Source organism: Vanessa tameamea, chromosome 10 (genome assembly GCF_037043105.1).
Source record: "Vanessa tameamea isolate UH-Manoa-2023 chromosome 10, ilVanTame1 primary haplotype, whole genome shotgun sequence".
Classification (NCBI taxonomy): Eukaryota; Metazoa; Arthropoda; class Insecta; order Lepidoptera; family Nymphalidae; genus Vanessa; species Vanessa tameamea.
In genome coordinates this window covers 8,358,312-8,383,926 of record NC_087318.1, presented here as the reverse complement: position 1 = coordinate 8,383,926, position 25,615 = coordinate 8,358,312, and the positions used below count along the sequence as shown (strand labels likewise).

The 25,615-nt window shown below is 30.9% G+C and overlaps 2 protein-coding genes across 3 annotated transcripts; one reads left to right on the top strand and one right to left on the bottom strand.

Moving 5' to 3' along the window:
• The first annotated feature begins 259 nt into the window (after positions 1 to 259).
• LOC135193456 (probable glutamate receptor) lies at positions 260 to 9,956 on the top strand. The gene is made up of 12 exons (XM_064215997.1): positions 260 to 395; positions 2,627 to 2,796; positions 2,915 to 3,040; positions 3,398 to 3,500; positions 4,278 to 4,479; positions 5,558 to 5,728; positions 6,045 to 6,253; positions 6,744 to 6,955; positions 8,439 to 8,590; positions 8,679 to 8,798; positions 8,946 to 9,112; positions 9,838 to 9,956. The coding sequence occupies exons 1-12, from the start codon at positions 260 to 262 to the stop codon at positions 9,954 to 9,956; spliced, it is 1,887 nt and encodes a 628-aa protein (XP_064072067.1).
• A 1,879-nt stretch (positions 9,957 to 11,835) lies between these two features.
• LOC113403915 (acyl-CoA Delta-9 desaturase) lies at positions 11,836 to 18,963 on the bottom strand. 2 transcript variants are annotated; one of them, XM_026644588.2, is made up of 7 exons: positions 18,780 to 18,963; positions 16,637 to 16,810; positions 15,858 to 15,988; positions 15,298 to 15,503; positions 12,745 to 12,930; positions 12,501 to 12,607; positions 11,836 to 12,044 (listed from the first exon to the last, which is right to left on the bottom strand). In XM_026644588.2, exons 2-7 carry the CDS (start codon positions 16,788 to 16,790, stop codon positions 11,851 to 11,853), a joined length of 978 nt encoding a protein of 325 aa, XP_026500373.2. In that variant the 5' UTR covers positions 16,791 to 16,810; positions 18,780 to 18,963; the 3' UTR covers positions 11,836 to 11,850. The 2 variants fall into 2 exon arrangements, with proteins under 2 accessions (XP_026500373.2, XP_064072145.1); XM_064216075.1 differs by lacking the exon at positions 18,780 to 18,963 and adding an exon at positions 18,697 to 18,724.
• Positions 18,964 to 25,615: the final 6,652 nt, after the last annotated feature.

Sequence of the window (25,615 nt, the reverse complement as noted above, 5' to 3'; positions counted from 1 at the left end):
ATTATTACGAATGAACTTGGTAATAGCGTAATATATTTATAAATCATTTTGTTGTCATGGGTTATGGGCATGGCAGGGCTTTGTAATAATATATTTCAATAAAAGGCAAGTCTGTTTGTAATTAATCAAAATAATAAATCTACCAGGTTATTTTATTATTAATCTATTTGTCTTTGAATTGGAAAATTTATAACTTGAAAATTGGAGAGACTAGTCACTTCCTTCTATAGCAATGAAGTTGAAACATATATTTTTTGCTATGTCGTTTTACTTGTCGTCATTTACAAAGGCGAAATGCCCGGCACCCGTGCTGTTATCTATGGGATATATAGTTGAACATGCAGTTTGGCGCGGATGGCATCAGGCAATTATTTACACGACTGACTTGGAGTCAGGTATTCAAATTTAAGTAATATTTTTTTAATGTCCTAATATGTATTGATTGAGTTGAGATGGCCCAGTAGTTTAGACGCGTGCTTCTTAATCGATGATTGCGGGTCAGCCCAGGCAAGCACCACTGAAATTGCAGGTGCTTAATTAATGTTTAAAATCCATCTCGTGTTAGGCGATCGATTTTTAAGACATTTTCTGCCTCGCACAACCACTCTGTGGAACCAGCTTTCGCCGGCGGTTTTTACGTCCCGATACGACTTGAGAACGTTCAAAAAAAGAGCGTACTCCTTCCTAAAAGGCCGGCAACGCACCTGCAACCCCCCCGGGGGTTTCAGATGTCCATGGGCGGTGGTAATCACTTTGCATCAGGTTAGCCTCCTGCTAGTTTGCCCCTTATAACATTTTAAAAAAAGGCGGTGAAGGAAAACTTCTCGGGAAAACCTGTATGTGTCTAATTGGAATGAGATTTTGCTACATTTATATTTATCAACCCACATTGGAGAGCGTGTTGTTAATAGTTCTATACCTTCTCCTCAAAGTATACATATCAGTGTAAATGGAAATTTAAACTTTTACCTATAAAAATGAGTTGTAAGTTATTTCTGTACAACACTACATAAACGAGCAGATGCAGATGAGAATGTAGTGATAGATAAAAATTTATTCCTATATAATTTTTGACAAAAAAAGAATGAAAACCAGGCTAAATGCACAGTATTAAGCTTCAAACTTCATGTATCAGTATCAGTACCTACAGGTACAGCGCGTTTCACACGTTTTGATCTGAAGTATTTCTGTATTTATTTTAACTAAGATATATTAAACTTTTTCAACTATCAAGTAATTGATATTTTTTTATTGACAATATATATTAACGACTTCAAAAATTGAGGCTTTTTTTTAATATAATTGTTTTGGTATCATTGTTTGTTCAGAATCATATACCACACATAATATATTAGGTACTTTAACATACCTATCACCAATATGAAAATAAAATAGGTAAATGCAACCTTAGTGTCTTTAATTTATTGTATTCGTTTATTAACTCATAATTTTGTTACCATTTATTATTGACTATCATCGTCCTTAAAGGTTATGGTAATATTTATTTTTGTAGAATTTTCGTACGGACTACAAACTTAGACGGCAAAAGTTGATAATAAAATTACTCGAGAAATCGTAAGCAGCGTAAAATTTACGAATACTATTTTAATATTTGATGATTTTCATATTTTACTCAAAGTTTTTTTTTACATATGAACTGTGTGTATCTCCCATACATTATAATTATTTCAGTTATTAATTATGATTCGTATATCTCTATATCTATACAATTGAAAATAAAACCCATAGACAATGTAAACGGAATAAATAATGTACTAGCATCACGATGTTTTATATTGATTGGCTTGACTATAGTAGTTGTGCTTATACACACATACGAAGTCACACGCACACAAGGTTGAAAATTACAGAAAAGGAGAAGCGGTAATTGGAATAAGCGCTCTCAATAATGAATATTGGAGGCATGTGCCTGATAATTTAGTATTGTATGATTTTTCAAAGTTCTTAAATTACATCTGAAATCTCATAAAATAAATTACATCTGAAATACTGTAGTACTGATAGAGCCAGAGGTCGAATACCCAATTTTATTGAAAACAGAGCATAAAACCAGTTATTATCTTTGTCAATGTTAATCATTCTAAGAACGATATGAATTTCTAAGAATTATATGATATATTTCTAGGTAGATAGTTCTAGGGCTTGGTCATCAGTTGGTAGGCATAAAAAAGTAGCCTATTTCCTTCAACATTGCTTCATACCAAATTTGCTTCATATCAAATTCGGTTCATTGGTTTGACGGTGAAAGTGTAACACAGACATACAGACAAAGTTACTTTCGCATTTATAATATTAAATTAAAATAGTAACTTTATTTCATGCTTTCCAGTCCATCGAATTACGGTGAAAATTGAGACTCGTATAAGCTCCAACTGAATTGTTACGATACCGTATCTTATAAATTTTAACACAGCACTTAGACAAATTACACACTAATACAGTATAATATAACGAGTAACGCTTAATGGTAGGCTTATCAACAAATAAGCTTTGTGGAGTTTCATATTTGTAACTATGGCAAAAGATCTTAGTTTAACTCCTATGTTTGACAGTGGTTTAAACTGATTATATTATTTAACATCTCAAATACACATTTTGCTCACAGATTGTAAGTGGAGCATACTAAGTTTGGTCAAATGTCTTGGCATAAACGGAATAGCTTCAGCTTTGAATGTAAAGGAAAGAGCAAAGTTAAAAACACATCTCGGTATTGTGATGTTTCAACGCACTCTCAGATTGAATGCTACGAGCCGATTTATAGCGACTGTCAATCAGGTACAATAATTTTATAAATTTATAGCCGTTATTTAGATTTACTTGAAATAAACTTATAATTTATCGTTATTTTAAAAAAGATATTTTATAATTTAAAAGTAATAAAAATATTTTTTAGATTACAGAATTTGAAATGAATGAAGCGCCTTTTGATTGGTTGATTATGCCCAAATCAATAGAAGGTCTTAAGGCTATAAGTGAATCGTTAAACGCAACTAATGTGCGATTTGATCAGAATATTGTTGTAGCTTTTCCTGATCATGGGGGGCGAAAGAAAGGAAATCTGGGTTTATGTGACCATAACTTCAATTACAATAAAAATAAAATCAGCAGAATTCATAGATCACAGAACATGGATAGTAAATGTCAAACGAGCTCTGGGCGATATGATAAATATGCTCATAATAATTGTAATCAAACTAAATACGAAACAAGTTACTATCGAAGCACAGGACGATTTACAAATATTGCAAGATATAGGAAATTCAATACGTACCAAAGCACAGAGATCGAGGTTATACTTCCGCTATGGAGATCAAGTATTCTTAATTACAATTTATCGAGAAAATTTCGAGTAATGAAAACCGAGATATTTGCAAAGGAATTTCAAATTCAAATGAATTTACACAATGCTTATTTTAATGTTTATGTTATTCAAGTTTTTAAAATGCGATTGAATTCAACTCTATTCGTGGCTTTTTTAGGTAAGATTAATCATAGTGAATTGATTGTAGAGAACAATAGTATACTTCCTACATGATATGGCGAAATAAAATAAAAGCCATTTGAGTAAGAATTAAATTGATAATATATACCGTTACTAATCAGTCTGTAATCGTAAAATGAATTTACACTTTTAGTGTAACACAGAGTAACTTTGTCTTACATTATTTCTGGCATCACTCTTACAGTTTATTCAAAATATTAAATTTATGACGGCTTTTTGTTAAAGACAATAAATTCAGAAATGTGCATGTTATGTGTTAATTATCTATTGGGTAACAGGTCGATGGCATAGCTGAATTATTTTGCTTAAAAATCTATAATTAAAAAAAATATATATATTCGACCAGTTGTAGGCTTTTTAAAGAATGGTGAAATTAAATATATATTTTAATACTTTAGTTTTTTCTATTACTGTTATTTTAATTTTATATAAACAGTCAGGTGTAGATTAGCAGTAGGATTTTCGAAAAATCTACTTGAGTATTAATTTCATTTTATTTCAGTAGCTTTGTTTAGAGACTCTTACCTATATAGTTTTATTTTTATTTGGCTATAATACGATGACTAATTACAGACGCTTAGGGCGACGAATTAAGAAATATCGGCGAATAATTTTTACTTTGCTTTTCAACAAAAATAACAGTTTTCTTAGTTTTTATTATACCATAAGTGCCCGCAATTAGCAATTTTGTATCGCTATGGCTACTGTGGCTCACTGGCTGTATCAAGATAAATTGTAACCTGAATGATTTTAGGTGAATGGAATCAAAAGCAATCGATGCGTTCTGTCAACGCTCCTTATCCAGTTGAGGCTCGCAACTTGATGGGCGAGATTTTTATCGTTGGTAGATGTAATTCTTCTAAGGGTGGCTCAACTTTATCCGACGAAGAGGCTTCTTCAACACCAGAATTATTAGATAACGTTTTGGACTTTCTGACGCAGCGCTTAAATGCAACGTAATATATATTTAAGTATTTTTATCGTAACTCTTCAATTATCTCTGCGCTATAACTAAGGTTATAGCGCTGTGATTAAAAACTTAGTTTGTAGACTAAATAAAAATTATTTTGGTTGGTTTCTTTAGTTTTATATTATCTTGATTATATATTTTTTATATATTTCATTGTAAGTAATACTGTCATGTGCCCAGATTTGCGTTTGATTAATATATATTATGATAATTGAAACTTTAATACCGCAAATTCCTATTTCAAATATTGTCTTATAACGGTTAGCCATTCGAAAGTGGTGCCACAAATAGACAAATTGTTCTATGAATTGATTAATGACTGAATAAATCTGAATGATGTGTACATGATATTATATTTAATCGATTCGATTGCTGTTATGTTATTTATAAATTGAAATGATTAATGTATTTATGTTTTTACATCGTTATAGCATGGATGTGGTATAATTACGTTTATGACGTATATGAGGTTATAAACTATATAATACAATTATTGTATGGCTTACATACGTGATACTGAAACATTCCATACATATAGAACATCTTAAATTTGGGGCTAAATGCTAGATGCAGAAAAAGTGGCTGCAGCACTACGGTTGCATTGCTTTGTTAATTTACATTTAAATAAAAAACGAGTACAGCGCTACACGCAAGTGGGTTAATAGATCAACTAGTAAATCGATCTAAACAAAAATGAAATTCAGATTGAAAATATTGTTGATGAAGTTGAGAGTCGTTCAGTTATATTGCATCGAGATCCGACATGGAACGCAATAAAATCAAATAGAAAAGTAATTGTTTCAAGAGTAACTCTAAGAACAGTGTTTCTTAGTCGGAATCCAACTTAAACTGGATGTTTGCACATCCCGTTTAAGTTGGACTACTACTCTCGAAACCACCAATAGCAGCGTGAAAGCAGCGTTGTAGTGACATTTTGTTTTCGGGCTCGTTTTTAAAAATTTGAAAGCGCTTATGTGCTTAATATGATAATAATTTGAATTATTTAATAATAATATTATTTATATTATTATTAAAAATAATTTATATAGTTTTTATAATACTAGATCACTATCTCGATACTACGTCAAACTGGGTTACCGGTCATATGAAGGCGCTTGGACTGGACTTCTCGGGGCCCTGATGGAACACTCAGTGGATATAGCCCTCGAGCCAGTAACCGCAGTAACATCGCGACAATCTGATATGGATTTCATATTTCCCATTACAAGAACAATGTAAGTAATAAAATAAAAAATGAAACAAACGAATGTTATCATTTATACCTTTATGCTCCTACCGTTTCACTCAATTATTCCACTATGAGCTCAAAATTTTGATGTATTGAATTTGGAGTGCTAATGTCTATTAGTGAAGGTGACGATTTATATTCAAATGGAAAAACCACATGACATTCTTTAAATGAATAAAAAAAATGTATATTTTCGTTATCGTTTCGGAAAATATATTAATATTTATAATAACTTTAATAATGTTACTGGTTTATTTGTAGAGGAGCGGTTGTAAGGTGTTTTATATTTTGTAATTGTTCAGGTGCAACATATATATTCGTCACCAAGAAACGTCTGCTGTACGGGATATTTTCTTAGCTCCATTCAGCCCTCAACTAATAGCCTGTGCCGTTTGTGTGGCTTTGGTAGCTTCCATAACGATGATGATAATAAGCAAAACATGTCTTACGGCTAGATATATGAGCTTTACTGATGCTATTATTTGGTCCATGGGTATTCTCTGTCAACAAGGTAAATTACATGATAAAATATTTATTCAATAATGTGCCATTAAAACATATATTATACATGTTTATGTGTACCTACGAAAAAGGTCTATAAATTTACAGTTTTCATTAGACCTATTTGCAAAAACGCCCAAACAAATCAAATTTATTATTGGCCTTCTGCGGTCTACAATCTGATACTTAACAGCAGCAAGGACGGTCGTCTACTGATAACGAGAAGAAGAAGATTCCTTCTCTGTTTTATCGTCTCTAAGACAGCACCAATCTAATTGGTTGCTTTTAATCACGGAGTTAAGGAATAGGGAAAAGGGGCAGTTTCCTTTTTATGGTTCTTCTTGTCCAGGTTGCCTTATATTTCGCAGCTGTTGTGCCGTTTCTACTTCCCTCTCCGGTTTCCCCTTTAGTCGCGGGTGTTTTTCATTAGACCCGAAAATATTTATTCATTGAATAAAGACATTTTCGTATTGACAAAAATATATATGTTTTGTTTTCAGGTAGTTCTTGGAGACCGAGTAATGCAGCGGCGAGTGTTGTATTAATAGTCAGTTTATTATTCGCATTGGTGATATATAATGCTTACGCTGCATTTATAACGTCTGTGCTCTCGGTTCGCGTCGCTACTGTAGCGTCGTTAGCAGACGTACTGCAGTCATCTAACATAAAAATCGGATACGTGAGAAATGGAGCAGACCAAATGTATTTAATGGTATGTGAACATGATTTAACGCATTAATAGATACAATGAAAAACAGTACAGATCATCAACGCAATCAGAATATAACTTTAATTTAAAAGTAAAATAAATAACGACCTGTAAACATTAATTACAATTGCCTTACACTATTTTTAAAAGGAAAATATTCTATTTATTAATGTTTATACTACTCTAAAAACAAAATTTTTAAACAGTAGAATATACATTAAAAGTGAGTAGTCATATAACTAAACAGGATTTTTTATTCAAAGGGATTTAATGTACTGCAAAGCTCTTTGAAGGCGATGCCAAGTCCATAGAATTAACTTTGCTTAATATAAAAGCGACTACTTTTGTCGAAAATGTATCTTTTCGGAAGGAAATACCATATACCTAAAAAACTTAGTCGAATTATTTATAATTGAAAATCGGATGATTATAATTAAGAATCGAATATATTTATATTGAAAATTAGTTACCCTAAAAACTTTACTGTTATTATACCAAACTCATTAGAATTATACCAAAATATTAGATGTTTAAACGGTAAAATGCAAGCTTGAATTGCACCAGTTACCAACTATTTCCAAAACCGTGGATCAATTACACTGTTTGATTTTGAGATAATTGATGATCGATATTACGAGAGCAGACTAATTCTAAGAATATCTTCATTAATTCCCTCTGCGCACCTTATCCCTGACACTGTGCATGCTTAACTAACTTACTGAGCATGTCTTTTGTCACCGATGTTCTTTAACCTCACGTCCGCACTCATTTCATACATTTCGCATCTATTCTTATTCTTTTTACATTGTTGTTTTTATGTATATATTTATTTATTATATTATTTCTTTACATCTGCATAGATTGCAGATCTAATATTTACTTTACTATAAAACAATTATCTATTTAACTCCCTAACTATCCATTGACCCAGTCACTAAACTACCTGAAATATGAGAACAGCATGAGAAATTAGAATCGTGATCAACTACAATGATGCATTATTTTTACTATAATGTAAAAAATAATAAATATATTAACGGCTGCTTAAAGAATATACAAAAATATTACATAAAACCTGACGCGTTTACTATTAATAAAAGAAATAAATATAAATTTGTAACCGCTGCTTTATGCTTGCATATGGCACAAAGAACGTTTTTGGTTTTTTGCTTCGTAACGGTGGTATTGTTTAAATATTGACGATTCCACCGTCACGACGATTTGAGATAAAAGATAGTTTATGTTTGATGTTGGCTCTTTTGCTTACATTTTTAACAGTTTTTTGCACTTATCCGACAAAATTAATCGTTTGGATATTCAAAGACATTTTTTTCTATAAACGAAAAAATAGAACTATGATACCAAACACTTAATGAGACTAATATACTTATAGATTTATTTAGTAATTATAATAAATAAAATATGTATATGTATATATAAATTACTTATAATATTTTTTCAATGATTTTTTGATTTTAAATTTCAGTCAACAAAAGATGTACAGCTTAACGCATTCTATATCCGTGGTTATTCTGAAGCCGAGAATTTAGTCTCGTCAACCGAGGAAGGATTAGTTCGCGCCGCGATACAAGATTACGCATTTTTCTCAGGCCAGCGAGCGGCTCGGGCTACTATTAGGTTTTTAAATGATTAATTATTCGCTGATTGTGATTTGTAATGATATATTTTAGGGAAGTAATGTAAATTATTTTATTTTATGAGATAGGTCTTTGAGCCAAGCACGTGGTCGTTGTGCGCTACGTGAGTTGCCAGTGTTGTCGACGCGTGCGCAGGTGGCTTTTCCTCTTCCTAGTGGCTCGCCATATGCAAGACCTGTGCTTATTAGGTAGAAGTTATTTGTTTATGTCACTTAGTAGCTGTAATTGTTTATTTAAAAAGTTACATTTTTTTAAACTGTTGTTGCAGCTGATAATATTTATTATATCATGGTCTTCGTTATTAATTTATAATTATTCAATTGTTGAGTTTTCAGTTTACTACAATTACGGAGCGGAGGTATTTTAGCACGGCTCGAGGCAGCTTTGGTTCCGAGTATGCCCCAGTGTGAACCATCTTCAGGTTTCGCTTCCGCCCGCGCTGCTGACGTTAAGACAGCACTCTTTGTCATCCTCACTGGATACGTTATTGCGATTCTTATAGGTAAGCTTCTTTGGGCACTTGTCAATTGAAAAGTGAACATTGTTCGACAATTGTACAGTCGTCATGACCAGTGATTACAAGCTCCATATTTATTTTTCTAATTAACGTGTTTCATGAAATTATATGATAATTTATTGATTGCCCCGTTGGTTTAGACTGAGATCCCGAGGTCCTAGGTTCAATCTCTATCCGGTTATGCCAGCAGTTCTTATTATAAACAGGAGGGAGTAGTGAGCGTCTTTGCTAGCGCACACACTATTGTGCATTATATCATGTCTAACAAAAACGGTCAGGGAAACATCACCATCATCATTTATAATTTTTTTTTTAATAATGGACATTTTGTTAATAATATAAAATTTCTACGTATATACTTTGTTTAATAAAATAAGAACAGTCGAAAGCTAATTACTGTTCCTAAATGGATCAGAATAAAAACTAGAATATTTTTCTATTAGTACTATGTCCACATTTTTTTTTTTAAATTAAATTGTGATATATAAGGAAAGGCTAATTTTACACTAAGGCGGATTCGCGAATAAATATCTTTTTGATTTTCTCATATATTCATGGAATATATTGAATACTCATGGAATTCCTCTACAACATACGCAATTGTTATTCGATATTTTTATAAAATCAAACAATATGTTTAGTGTATGTATGGATGTGAATATTTTGAAAGTTTGTTCAATATTATATTTACCCTCGATATTATTTTACAGGTATCGCTGAATATTCGTGGGAAAATCGAAAGGGTATAAAACGGCACTTGAGGCGACGCTGGCGACAGATTTTCAATTCTAAAGATCACATTGTCAACAAAAATTCATCTCTTCAATAGCAGACAATCACGGTTGATTTGTTGTTGTTTGTTGAAAATTTGGTAAACATACATGCCATAAATATCATCGAACATAAGTCTAGCACTTAGGACTATAAATTTAAACGCGATTAAAAAATATTGGCATCGAAATTGTAAATTGGAATAGATAATAATAAGTAATATTAATATATATTATACAACAGATTTGTAAAGATTAATTGTTTACAAAATCATGATCGAACAGGATTTTAAAACCACAATTAATTGAAATATTAAAAAAATATATATATGTAGGTAGGACTTTTTACCGACTTATAAAAAGGACGCCATCAATATTAACCCAGGACTCCTCATTTATGAACAGATTTGAAATTTTGATAATTTATTTTTTTATTTGGAGAGAATATTTCCCGTCCCATTTAAATATGTAATAATTTTATAGTATTTATCCTAGAAAACGTTATATTTTATTTTCGGAGTTTTTTAATATTATCTTATATTATAAATAAATAAAAATCTTAATATTATACAATTATTACGAATTTAAATATTATGTAATATTATTGTCGAATATCCCTGACATACTTAAAAAAGTTTCTGCATGTCTGGATGTAGCAAAATATTAAAACTGTTTGTGTTAAGGTTAGGTGCCCTTTTCCTTAAGGCAATACTGTTCCTTCCCTTCAAGGCGGCAGGGCTGTGGACCACGTGTTGTGTTTTTAAATTCGAAAAAGGAATAGCATTCCTGTGGTTTTTACCTCATAAATTTGCCTTTTTGGCTCCAGTATTTTCATTTTTTGATTACAACAATATAAATATAACAATATTAATCGTTTTTTTTCCGTGATCTAATAAAAAATTAAAACAAACTTTGTATTATTATGAATATGTTCAATTGTAAATGAGACGAAAGAGAAAATAAACATCCAAGGAATCTTAAAATATAAACTTTGAAAGGATCAGTATAACTACTACTTGACTAGTGTTGATACAAAATTTTCATATTATCTTGTTTTATAGTTTTAATTTGGAAGTAGGGTTAGTGTTATTTGTAGTTAAAATGTTCAAGCAAATATATTAAATTTTGAATAATTCTTAACAGATTAGAATTCCTTATAGCACGATTTCACTTGGCGTAGTGTGTTTTTGTATTGATTGTTCGATTACTGAAATGTGTATAACTTGATTTTTCCAATCACAACAAAAGTTCTGCCATTAACCACTCGTTCGAAAACCAAATAATTTCGTCGACCGTCACTTGATTTACTAAATACTCGGTAGCATTGCACCGCTCTTACTTTCATTGTTATTTTACTATAAGGTCCATGTGTAGGTCATGTGCTTATAATATTTGTAAATTCACTAATGATTTGTCAAATAAAGCGATGTCGCTGATAGAATACGTTATATAAGTTAAATACTGCACATGTAGTTACGTCACTATATATTTAATACAATATAATATTATAAATGCGTAAGTAACTCTGTCTGTTACTCTTTAATGGTGAAACCACTGATACGAATTTGATTAAACTTAATATGAACCAAGCTTACAAGGAAGGACATAGGCTACTTTATATGCCTAATACCTGACGTTCAACCCTTAAAACGTGAGTGAGGCCGCGGGTTACAACTAGTATTCTATATAAAAGCAAAAATATTGAGTAATTTGATAGATAGTGAAAAGTTTACGGGCATTGACCGCGACTTCACTCATAATAGTATTATATATTTTAAGTTTTAACTTACTGTAAGTTAAAAGATAAAACAGAACAAACTTTCTTTTTTTTTCATCTGTTGTTATGTGTATCTATTATGATATATATCTATTATGTGGTTTATAAAGTTCCAACTTTTAAGTCATATTTATTTTATAAACATAAAAAAACAATTCAGATAATTTAATAATTATTTAATTTAATAGAAAATGATCTTCTGCTAGACTTTGCTTAGAAATAGCATCATTAAGACATTCTTTTATTGGTCGCTTTGTTTTTGCAAACTCGGCTAGTGCCTTCTGTAATGTACTTGATTTCATGGTTGAAAGGTTTGTAGCATAGCCTAGAGCTGCGAACACACGGATGAAAGCAGTCGTACATCCAGAACCTGAAATAAAATAATCTAGATTAATTGATGTATGTTAATTAAACTACAATAAGGTAAATATCGTGTTTGAATTATGTGCAATAAAAATAATAAAAAGTAAAAATAAAATCAATATTGTTAGTAAAGCGAAAATTGTTTATTTAAATATATTATTATGATTGAATAGCGAAAAATTGATGATGAGAGATTTCATGGTGAAGCGAAATGGCTCAGTGGGTTTAACAGGTGAATCTTAAGCGAAGATTCTTTGTTCAAGCCCGGCGAGCACCGCTCAATATGTAGCTGGGCGGTGAAAGAAAACATCGTGATGAAACCCGCATGGGACGGGAACGAATAAAAATCTGCCATAAGCCACTTTCATATCCGCCGTGCAATGTGGTGGCATAAATTTCAAAACCATATCACAAGGAGAGAATGTTTTATCCATCACTACTTTTGGGATTTGCATTATCTCACCATAGGTTCCGTATTCCCCTGATTTGTAATCGTGGGGATAAATATAATGATATTCAGGCCAGAAGGTCCTATTTAGTAAGAACACCGTGTTTGAGTCTGGTGGGTACCTGGAAAATTATTTCAAAACTTAGTATGTTTTTATATTACATTACGTAAATTTTGAACATTCGTATTAATTATTTTAATTAAAAAAAATACAAAATATATCAATGATAAGGAAAGTAAATAAGAACAGCAATCTTACTTTTCGCCTTCTTTTAGTCCCCAAAGGCAAACACCGCTCTCCAATAGCCAAGAGCCGTGTAGCAAAAGTGCATATCGGAGGAAGCCTATCACGAATACTGTACTTAAAACTGTCTCATCCCAGTATTCTAGCGGCGCATTCAGAGGAAGGAGCAGAAAGAAGATCCCGTATAGTACCCAATAGAATCTGAAATGAACTCATTGTTATACCATTTCTAATTTTCTGTTGTACTTGAAATTTTAAATTTGTAATCAAATATAAATAGTAGTTTATCGTCCATTATGTAAAATATATCTTATGAGATTTTTATCTTAAGTAGGTAGTACCATAGCTGTATAATCAATTAGACATTGTAATGTACGATTTAAATTAATCTAGCGTAATTGAAAAAATGAGCATAAAAAATTTAAGTTTTAATGAAAAAAGTTTCGCACTTTTTTTAATTAAATATTTTTTTATAAAAATAAATTCATTATTAGCCGTTTTCATGAAACTTGTGATCCAAATATTTATCATATGCCTAAATAAAAAATACTGCACAAAATTTTAATGTCATTTTAATAGAATCATTTGAAAAATTCTAAATAAACATTACTGATATTTAACAAATTATTTTTTAAAAAGGCATGTAATGAGGTGTACGTTATTTCTGTAAATAATATATAAACGAGCAGATTGCCTTCTTTAGAATGTACAGCTGTATTCCTGTTTACATTTTGAAATAAAAAAGAATGAGAACCAGGCTAAATGCAAAGTCTTAAGCTTCAAACTTCATGTTATTTCTACAAAACGACATCGTTAACCAAATTAATATTGTACTTATACAATTATAAAGTTTAAAGTTTTTGATCATTGAATTTTTTTTTATTTAAATTAGTTTTAATTATAATTTATTTATTATTTTAAAACTACCATTAACATTGAAACGTAATGCGCATATTAGCATACTGCGCCGAGCGCTCACCAAGGGAGGATGTATTGACGAAATCAGTCACGCGGTTATACGTGGTTACAATTATATCACGGCAAAGACGTTTGATCTGAAGTATTGACGTATTTATTTTAACTTATATTAAACTTATTCAACGATAAAATATGATATTTTTTTGATGACAATACATTATAACTGAATTCATAAAAAGGAGGGCATCAATTCAATTGTATTTTATATTGTATTATTGTTCAGAACCAGGTAACACGAAAAAGAAAAAAGGAAAGTTAAAAAGAAAACCTTATTGTCTTTAATTTATTGTATTCATTGATGAACTGATGAATGATTATAATGAGACCAGTACCCTTAGAGCTTAGGGTAATAATTATCGTTGTGGAATTTTCGTGTCATACAACATTTGGACTAAAAGTTATGTTTAACTTTAAATTTGCGGTTACTCTGAGTGACAATCGATTTTAATAATTTACACAGTTTTTATTTTTTATCTATTAACTGTCTGTCTATATATGTATTATAATTATTTCAGTTATGTATTATAGTTCGTATGATATTTATTTTCTATATAAATGCAAATCAAACCCAAAGAAAATATATAAATAATGTAATAGCATCACGATGCTTTATATCGATTGACTTGACTGTAGTAGTTGTGCATACACACATACTCATTACTCACACAAGCTTAAAAATGATAGAAACTGAGAAGCGGCATTTGGAATAAGCGCTCTTTGATTTTATGTATATTGTTAAAATTTATATAGACTTGTTTTTTTTTAAAGTGGAAGTAATATATTAATACATTACAATGCATATTATGGTTATTAGTTAAGATCAGTAATACCAGAATAATTTCATGTTTCACCCGCGCGTCCCTTACACGTTCCTCTTAGTACGAGATCTCATTTCTATGTTGATTGTATCTAGACAACGACCAGTTTTGAATTTTTTTGTAGGTACTTAGAAATTATTGTAAAGAAAGTGAATTTTAATAAGATTATGAACTATGAATTATTATATAACGCAATCAGACTTTTTATCGTTCTCTTCTCGTCTCAATGGATGAACTTATTTAAGATACATAAAATATATGTATGTTAGAAATACCAGTGACTTGCGACAGATATTAACTTTTTCGAATAGAAAATGTAGTAAGCTCCAAAAGCATTTTTTCAGAATAAATATTAATCAAAGGGAATTCACAAAATTTCTAAAGTCAGCCCTACATTATGAATCAGTACAATCAATTATCTGGTCTTTCTCTCAATAATTATAATTGCAATTAGTACTATATGGCATTAAAAGTATAAATAAAATAAAATAAATTGACTACAGCTCGTGATTTTTTCTCACCAAGAAAATATTCATATTTTATATTTTGGATATTGGTTGTATTTCGTTTACCATACAATATTTTGTTTCTGACTTTGAACTGGATTTTAACATGCAAAACCGTGTCAGTCATTTGCAATTACGTTTTTAATGCCTGCTTTTAAGAGCCAGTATGTTTAAAACCTCAAATAAAGTCAGAGAATTACTTGCGACTAGTTTAAGATTAGTGAAGTACATAGCCATATACGAATTGATATAAACAATATATTTACCTTTTTTGGAACATAACAACTGAGTCTTCTTCAAGGTCTGACATATCGATAGAGTTTTTCAATGCGGCTCCGTATTGGCTAATTGATCTTATTCTTGTAGCGAAATGTGCGTGGAAAAATCCCTTTGTTGTGTCATAGGGGTCTGAATCTGTCTTAAAATATGCATGATGAAATCTATGATTTTGTACCCAATTGTATATTGGACCCTGTAAAATAAAAAAACGCGTTGTTGAGGCACGTCGTTTTTATTAGAACATAGTTTTAAAATTTAATTTCTCCGTTTGCTAATTTTCACAATTTATTTACTTTTATTAAGGTTAAATACGCAAATTTGAATGTAATTAATGAATGTAAATATATATTTTTAAGCAATAATTTAACTATGACTAGTAGCAATGACATTGAGATGGAACATTGGAAATTTACTGACTCAGTTCAAAAATGATGATCAATATCGAAACAAAAATGTTATATTGTTTATGCGTATAGTAACAGCACTTTTAATGTTAAATACAATATAAACGATAGTTACTAAAGTAAACGACATTTATGCAACTTACTAGTCCGGCCATAGTTTGACAAATCATAAGTACGATTCGCAGCTCTACGCTGGCTTTATATGTCCGATGAGCCCATAGCCTATGTGCACCCGCCGTTACGCCTAATATAGGTATTAGTGTAAGAAATACCACTGAAAATAAATATAATTATTGTCAAGTTATTGTTAAATATGAGATGTATTGCGATACTGTAATAATAATAAACTACACGAATTTAATGTTCTATTGAAGCTATACCTAAGAATGAGAGTCTGGCTGGTCAGAGAACATAATACGACAGGAGAATAAAATACGAGTAATGACAAATTTAAATTTAATTTTGATACTTAAATATCGTGATCTTATTAGTTAAAAATGTCTCCTTTCTACGGATGTCAAATTTATGACGATATAGAGAAATCATCGCTTAACAGAACACTACCAAGTATGTCAATTTAGTTTAAACGTCTAAAAGTAAGACCGACATATATATATAAAAAAAAAAATGTTGCATACGTAATATTTAAAAGTAATGTTTCTTCTTTATTAGTTATTAATCTTTATTTAAAATATGTATTTGTTCGCAGGTGCAGAACAATTTAATTGAGAATGCTTCAACTCATCGTGGGAAAACTTATGCATTCTATAGTTAGAAGATAAACAAGTGAAACTTTGATTATGCATTGTGTATGAGTTCTCTGTATTAGAGAGTTCTCTGTATTAGTTGTTATCTTATAGGATACAATTTAATAGATTTTCTAGTAAAAATAAATTTGTAACGATAGTGAAATGATACTCACAGAATATGGCGGTAAGTAGTTTCGCTTCGAAGACAAAACACCAAATGCCATATAAAGACAGAAGGTGTATGTGTATAAAGAAAAGTACCGCCGGCCAATTGGGTTCTTTGGTTTTACTCAGCTTCGACAGATCCTCTGTTGATGTTGCAGTCATTGTTAACGGTGTATCTGAAACTGTTGTAAAAGATAATTTTGTTAGAATCAGCAGCTATAGAGTAGTTGGTTAAATCCAGCTATATAATAAAAGAGGAAAATATTTTGCCTAACTCAAAGAACTATAATTATGTACGTACGGTTAACGTACAACATTTTTTTAAGTATATAATTTGGCCAGCGTTTTAAGTATCAGTTTTACCGTCAGCGCAAAGATTATCGAGTTGACCAAGAGAATGGCGCGGAATAGTATTCATACCATACCTAATTAATTAAATCTTAATATTCTTCATAAGTTAAATAATTAAACCTTAAAATTCTGGTCAATTCCAATATATGAGCACACCCTTGGATCCAAAATAATATACATTATACAAAACACTATACTTAAAATACATAAAATTTATACGAGATGAAAGTAGAAACATGTAATTAGCTCCGCTTCGCAGTTATGTTACACGCTTTAAGACTATTGATGCGACAGTTGAGAACTTCGTGTTCTTGTGAATTATAAACGGCCTATAGTAAATAACTTAAATAGCTTATGTTTTGCTTTTTAGTTATTTTGATTTAACTAAATATTGTGAAAATGTATCAAACAGCAATAATTAGTAAGTAAGTATTGTTCTGTTCCGGCTTCAAGGCTGAGAGAGCTAGTGTAACCAAGTGGTAGCTACCCAGACCAGGTACCATCCACTCATCAGATACTCTACCGCCAAACAGCAGTATTGTGGTATTCCGATTTGAAGGATAAATGAGCCAGTGTAATTATAGGAACATCTTAGTTGCCAACGTTGGTCGCATTGATGATGTAAGGAATGTTTAATATTTCTTATAGCGCCATTGTCTATGGGCGGTGGTGTCCACTTAACATCAGGTGGCCCATTTGATCGTCCGCTTACCTATAACATAAAAAAAAAACTACAGACACCAGGGACGTCACATCTTAGTTATCAAGGTTGGCGGCACATTGGTGATGTAAGGAATGGCTAATATTTCTTATAGCCCTAATGTCTTCGGGTGACCATTTAACATCAGGTGGCCCAACGTTCCGCCCAACTATTTAATAAAAAAGATATCCGTCCTGAAATTACAAGAAATACATAAATTTATTCCATATCGATTGGTTACGTTATTTTTGTGTCAATCTAAAGAACACACACCGACAAAACCAATCTTTTCCGTTATAAGTATATGACAATAATGCCTACAGAGTATTCTGTTGTTAATGAATAACGTTACGTAAAAACAAGAAAGAAATATGCCGTGTCAATGATCATTCCATTGAAATACTAAATATATGCTAAACTTTATACGTATTGTCAGTAAAATTTGAGAGGTAATATGAAATATTACAATACAAAATTCAAGTCTTAAGTCAATGTACTTATTATATATGTATAAAAATACCCACGTCACGTAGGTAACGTAAATTAAATCGATCACTACCTTGATTTGTATTTTCTGGACTTCATTTAAGTATAATATTTTAATTGTAATACTGTTAATAATACAAGACGTATGTAGGCTTACAGCCAATAAAATGTCACAATTTGTATAAACATCAGTATTTTTTTTTAATTGCAACACTTTAATGCTAAGTATTGCCGTTTGACGCTGAATATTTGATGACGGTCTCGCACAAGGCCTATCGAGAAAATGCTATTACTAATCCTAAAAATTACAATGTGTTGCTGACTGGAAATATTATCATGAAAGAACGTTATTTAAAACAAAAGAAAGTTAGAGATTAGATCATTTGAAAAACATAATAATTGTTTCGATAAAACTGTGATTCCCTTTGGCTTTACGGCTAGAAATAAAACCATATTTCTTTATTGAAAATGAATATTGTATAAATAAATCACAATGTAACGTTAGTGTGCAAAGGTATTTTGTATACCTACTTGTGATTAATTCTTGTGACGGGCAAATTGTAACGATAGGTTGCAATAAACTGACCTTTGTGTAATAATTGATTAGTACTTACATGCAAGACGCGAAAGCACTTTATATTATTCAAATCATTACAATTATTCGACTTAAGTACATAACACAAGAACAAGTTAATCAATCGATATCGATTCAGTGAGAAATATATTTGTGTCGAACACAAGTAGGTCGACTGTCTTGAGTCGCGTGTGGATGTGTGCAACTGTAGCAAAGCACTAATTTGTCGTAGGTATCGCAATTGACTTTTATGTATACGTATGTATGTATCGTTAGGTTGTTATATTCAAGCATTGTATTATGCAACGGTGGATCTTTTCTTGAGTGAGTTTTTATTTACGCTGATTTTACAAATACAAAAATTTACGAACAATTAAGTATTTTGTTCACTACTAAATTGTTCTGAAGGTGTTAATTACCATATGATAACAATTTACTTGGACGGTGTTATTTATATTGTATCTATCTTACCGTTAAATATGGTAACTGTGACTTGTCTATAAATTACAGAGATATTACGATTCTGTGGAACATTGATGCCGCTCTTAAGGTTTAGTCACCGAGAGTTATTATAGCGCTTAGAGATGTAGTGTAACAAGTTGATACATTCATTTCCTTGTTATTTTTTTTTTAATTGTTTAGTATTTGTAATTATACAAATATTAAATTTTGTATTAAATAATAAAGTCTTCCGGATACAACCAAAATTACTTAATTATGATAATCCATCCACATAGTTTGACTAAAGGCTCAATGGTGAATAAGATATGTGATCCAAAAGTTTTGATAGCGAATAATAATAACTTTTTGAAATAAATGAGTCACAATACGTGTAAAACGATTATAATATTACTAGCGATCCGCCCCGGCTTCACACCGGTACAATTTATTTATATATAAAATATTAAATAGGTATTATACCTTATTTTATAACGCTTATTAATTTATTTCTTGTTGTATAATTAAAGTATGTCACAAATGAGAATTATGAATCATATTAAAATTGATTTTATTATAGCCAGTTTACACCATTCGTTCGCAGTAAACAATTTTTTTGGTTGCGCGTAATTTCGAATCGGCAATATATCTTCTTAAGTATTCATTCGAATGATAATTATTGTGTTAAAGACAACTTTAATTTATATTAAATACTCAAGGTAACTGAAATGTTTATCTGAATAAGAATAATAATGATTGAAGAAAATGGCTTCGCAAATACCCTATAGTTTTATTTGTCATCTGTGATAGACAAAAATAGATAAAATATTATGAATGTCCCTTCGTAGATAGAGACGCTGTCGCACATTCGTAGACTTTTTTGAGGCATACAATTTTCTAGATAATTGTAGTTGTTTGTATAAATCTAGAGTATATGTAGATACCGTTAGCCATGTAAGTATAAGAAAATAGTTTTTTTGGATAAAATACTGTCATAGTTTAGCCATTTTCTTGAATATATTTTACCGTACGACTTTGTTCTATACTATTATTGATCTACTAGCTGTGCTCGCGTGAAATCATTTTGCAAAGTCAAGAATCTTATTACAAATGAAATAAAATATAGAGTTTATAACTTCTGGATTAACAAGCTAGTAATATTGAAATAATTATTTAAACAGGTTTAGTTTATCGATTACAAACAAACAGATTTACCCACTTTATAATGTTAGTATAGATAATTCGTATAACAATATAATTGTAGGCGATAATACTCAGCGACTAAAAATAACGAGCGTCTATAAAACTAATTGGTTTATTTAATTAGTTGGTTTAATTATACAGATTTGCATCATAACCATGTTATTTGAATGAACGACAAATTCATAAAAATATTTGCTTTAAATATAACATTTAACTTATTATGGACTTATGAATTGTAATAACTTTATTTGTTATAACAATTCATAAGTCACTTGTTTTACGACGCAAAGTGCGAAGATTCTCAGCTATTTCAAAAAAAGTTATTGATGAGAAGTATCTTCAAATCCAAATTCTTCTTCTTCTTTAATTTACATTTACAATCACTCGTTCATATACAAATACTATAGTAGTATTTGTAGTACGAATTCGGGCAAGTAAGTAAGTAACCAGTAACTAGAAGTAAAATAAATCATTTTTTAGATTAAATTTTAAGCAAAAACCGAAAATTTAAAGATTAAATTTAAGTCTTATGAAAAATAACAATAATCAATTGCATATAGTCTCAAAAAAAGGTCGTTTGTAGATGAATTTTGCAAGAAGAAACTCGAAATCCACCGGAGAACGAGAACTTCAATTATCAGAACACGATATGCGATATTGACTAAAACAATTACTAAATGTATATGATACACGTACAATCACCGAAATTCGGTTGTCGACATTTCAGAAGTGAGATAAGAAGTGAATTCTTACAGAATCGCACTGGAGGTGTATACATATGTATAGGTGTATTTATACAGGGTTATTGGTAATTCGACGTATTCCCGTTAGGAGGTGATAGGGGTGACTATTTGCGATAATTTTAACCCCCATATACATAATGCAAAAGTGAACCATTTTTGAATTATCACGTTTTTTAGATTTTTTCAAAATAAGTCAAAATTGCAACTTCAAAAATTTATTTTAAAAAGAAGTATCAATTAAAATCTATTTTTTTCTTCTGATTTATAAAAACGATTAAACACTGGATATTTTTCAATATTTAAACAATAATTATCGGTCCAAATTTAAAAAAAGCGAGACAGAAAACGCAAGTGGAGATACCAAGACAGCAAAGACCACTGTATGCATTACGCAAGATAACAAATGTCTTAGGTTAAGTACTGTTTCAACAAAATGGAAGCTCGTGGAAAGCTTGGTCACAAATTGTTTCAGTGTTTAGCCGATAACTTGATAAGCAGCAGACAACTTCGATCTCTGAACGTCCCAACACGGCCGTTGCTACGCGCACCCCTGTAAATTACTACAAGTGTGGGGTTGAGGGTCATTTGGCATTGCGATGCCCAAAAACATGGTCAGTTGCGGGCACCAGCACACAGCAGGCCATCGCACCCAGCGTTGTGAAGCAGGTGGGTATGTGGTATGAAACCTGTCACGATAATACGCAGTTTGGTGAGCAGTATTCATTCTGTTTCTTTTCATCGAAACTTTTTATCGAGTAATTACTTACCCGAGGCTAATAGCACACCTGTTAGCGATATTCATAGTCTTGATAGAGATAATTATGTAGGAGAAAAACGCGTCAATATAACAGAATTATCTTCGGGTTGGTTGCAAGTGGAGCAAAGACGAGACCCCGAATACAATGATATTAGTAGTAAATTCGAAAGCGACAATTTAGACTTAGAAAATTTTAGAATTTATGAATCACGATCTAATTGTATTCTACAGAAAAAAATCAAAGAAACCATCGTAACGTTTGGCTATCAATTGTACCTAGAGCTTTTTGTTGGTCAATTATAAATCATATTCATGAGTCAATTCTCCATTTGGGATGGGATAAAACTTTAGAAAAGGCATATCAATATTATTGGTTTCCTAATTTGTCAAAATACGTTAGAAAATTTGTTGCAAATTGCATTACATCGCGATTTAGCTACTCTACAGCTAAATCGCGAAGTGGAAAACAACAGATAGAATTACACCCCATACCAAAAGCTAATATTCCTTGGCTTACAATCCACATCGACGTCACGGGTAAATTCAGTGGCAAAAATGATGAAAAAGAATACATTTTTGTTCTGGTAGAAGCTTTTACCAAATATATCTTGTTCAGGCAGTCTACAAGAATTAATACTGATAGTGCTATCACCGCTCTCAAAACTGTCATATCTTTCTTCGAGACCCCTATGTGCGTTATTGCAGATCAGGGTAGATGTTTTGCGAACAAAGATTTTAAAGATTTTTCTGCCAGTCAGAATATTCGACTATTTTTAATTGCAAAAGGTTCTTGTCGCGTGGTCATATTTTGTAGTGTTTTCTAGTTTTAATTAATTTTTTTATATATTTTATTTTAATATTATTTTTTATCCAATATTTATATTTGAAAAGGATTACTTACGATATGCGACTATATACTTATGATATTGTAACTGGATTTTAGTTAAAGTTATTCCAACCAAACACCTTATTTAAATACAATAGTTTAATTAGTCTTTAGCCTTTTTTCTATAACGGGTGACGCTATCCAAAGGTCATTAAGAGTAAACATTGAAAGTTTAATAACATTACATAGATTATTTTAATTAAAAGACAATACGATCGATGCAAAAGTGATGAAAAATTATCAACGATGATTAATAGATGAAAACTTACCAAAATAATACTATACGGTTTAATAAAATATAATAATTTGAAGAAAATCAATATCCCTTAAATGTCTCACTGCTTGGAAAGTACTCCTAAGAGGGTTCTTGAGGCTTGGAGCTTATTCTAACTGTGTCATATATAGCAGAATATCATCAGATACAAGTTACCTCACAGAAGGAAAACATCTCCTTCCCTGATAAGCATGATGTTAATATAAGCACCAATAAACCCTTGGTAAATTCAGAGGTGCTCGCTAGCTTAGTCCGTAAATTAGATTGTTTTTAATATACTAATTTATATATAGAGAAAGATATAAGAAACTAAAAAAATGTACATATAAAAAAATATCAATATAGATAATATTTAATTTTTTGTACATAATATTATCCTTGAAATTATAAGTTAGTAATTCAAATGCATTATTTTGGTTTAAGAGAACATTTAAGTTTATTTACTTAAAATTTAGTAAAAAAAGATACGTGATTTACTTACCCATACCCGTCTTAGGCACCGTTGAACGCGTCCGCGTTTACTGTTTTCGTCACTCGAATAGTAATACAATGACTGGTACAAAAGTCGTCAGTATTAACCTAATAAATATTTATAACTAAAAATAAGGCAAAAATTACACTGCAAGCGATGATATAATATATATAAATGACTTACAAAATTTTGGATCACCAAATACTATAGTAATAGATTATGATAATAATCTAGATATTCGATGAATTTTGGGGTTTCGCTATCGTCCTTGAGCTCTAAACATTTTCTGTACTATATTCTAGTATTGTACAAATATAAGGTATCAATAAATATTCTATACCAATATTTTTATTTAAATAAAATTGAGTCATCCGATGGTAAGTGTTCACCACCGCCCATAAAAATCGCCGCGGTGAGAAATTTTAAACATTCTTTCAATCAATCTTCAAAACAAAACACAACTATACTTAGTAAGTATTGCTGTTTGGGGATAGAATATGTAATGAGTGGGTGGTATCTACCCAGACGGGCTTGCACAAAGCACTACCACAAAGTTAAAATAGTAATTTGAGTAACTAAATAAGTTATTCAATATTATATGAAGTAAATTGGTTTGTTATAATTTAGTTTGGTCTTTATACGAACTTTTAATTTGATACAAGCATAAATTAAACACGACGGTTAAAAAAGTCAACGGACTCACATACAAATATTTACTTATTTTATACCTCAATAAGTTCATACATTATTTGGTTTTAAATTTTGTTGTTCCGTTGACACCAGTACTGCGATCTAAAATCACCGCGCGCTTTTTTTTAACCTGACGTCGCTTCATCTCCTACAGCTGAATCTATAACACAGGCATTCGATTTCAATCATAGGCGTTCTCTTAGGGTCATTATACTGTGCAAAAAAATTGCGCAGATCAAGAATTACTCAGGGATACAGGTATGTTTTCTAGCTTTAGGAGCTGAAGAGTTGGCTAACCCGCTCTTTTCAAAGCTTAGATTGTATGGTCCCCTGAGCTCCGGAGCCCTGGTGCACTGCACCACGTGTACTACGCCACTGTTCGCAACCATGATGCAGAAAGCGATGCTGATTGCTGATAGACTTTGTTAGTATAGTTCAGTTGGGCAAGGAGGTCCAGTATATCCCTCGAGACTTAATAGAAATTATATGTATTTCTATGTATCTAAGTAAACTGATAATTTTATTTAGTCGTGAGTCTATATTTTGTATGATGGTTCCAGAGTTTAAGATATAAATAGCAAATACTATATTGCATACTTTACAGGATTTAATGATAACGATTGTGTTTATTCAGTTTCACATAAAAGAAAAATAAATAATGTAAGGAATTCGGTACGATAGTATAATAACGAAGCAAGTCAATTTTTTTGTCGGTTTTCACGCAAACACTATATACAGTATAGAATTCTATATTATGATTGCTTATCTAAAGCCTCAGAAATCGATCGATGCCAAAAGCTGTAATGTCAGCGCTATTCTATAAGAATTCACGTCATATGTCACAAGTGAAATGTTGAAAGCCGACTTACGGTGTCGCGCTATTTTTATGCGTGTATGTTTTAAATATTATAATTATGCTAAAAATATATAACGTAGCTGACTGGCTGGCTCATAGTCAATGCTACTATTCTATCCATATATTATTTATACATATTTACCTAAGCTGCCATTTATGTTTGAAAAAATGGGATTAAGTATACAAAAATTAGATTCTTAAATTTATTTGTCACATCAATATCAATCCTTATAAAAAATAATAGCATATTATATTTTGTACGTTTTCTATTAACGATTGTAGCAAATCGGACAAGAAAAATATGTCGATATATTTTCTATGTGAATTTTCTATTTTATGAAAGTAATGCCAAAACAACAGAAAATATTATAGTAACTTCCTACGGTAAAATTGGATGTTCAATATCCGATACGTTCCCTTTGTCAAAATATATAATTTTCACTAACGTTCCATGACACTTTTCACGTAACAATAATAATGCAGTTGAAAATTCTAAATATTGGTTTTAAAGGTAATACAAATTCACGCTCTCTTATGTTCTGCGCAGAGAGCTTTAT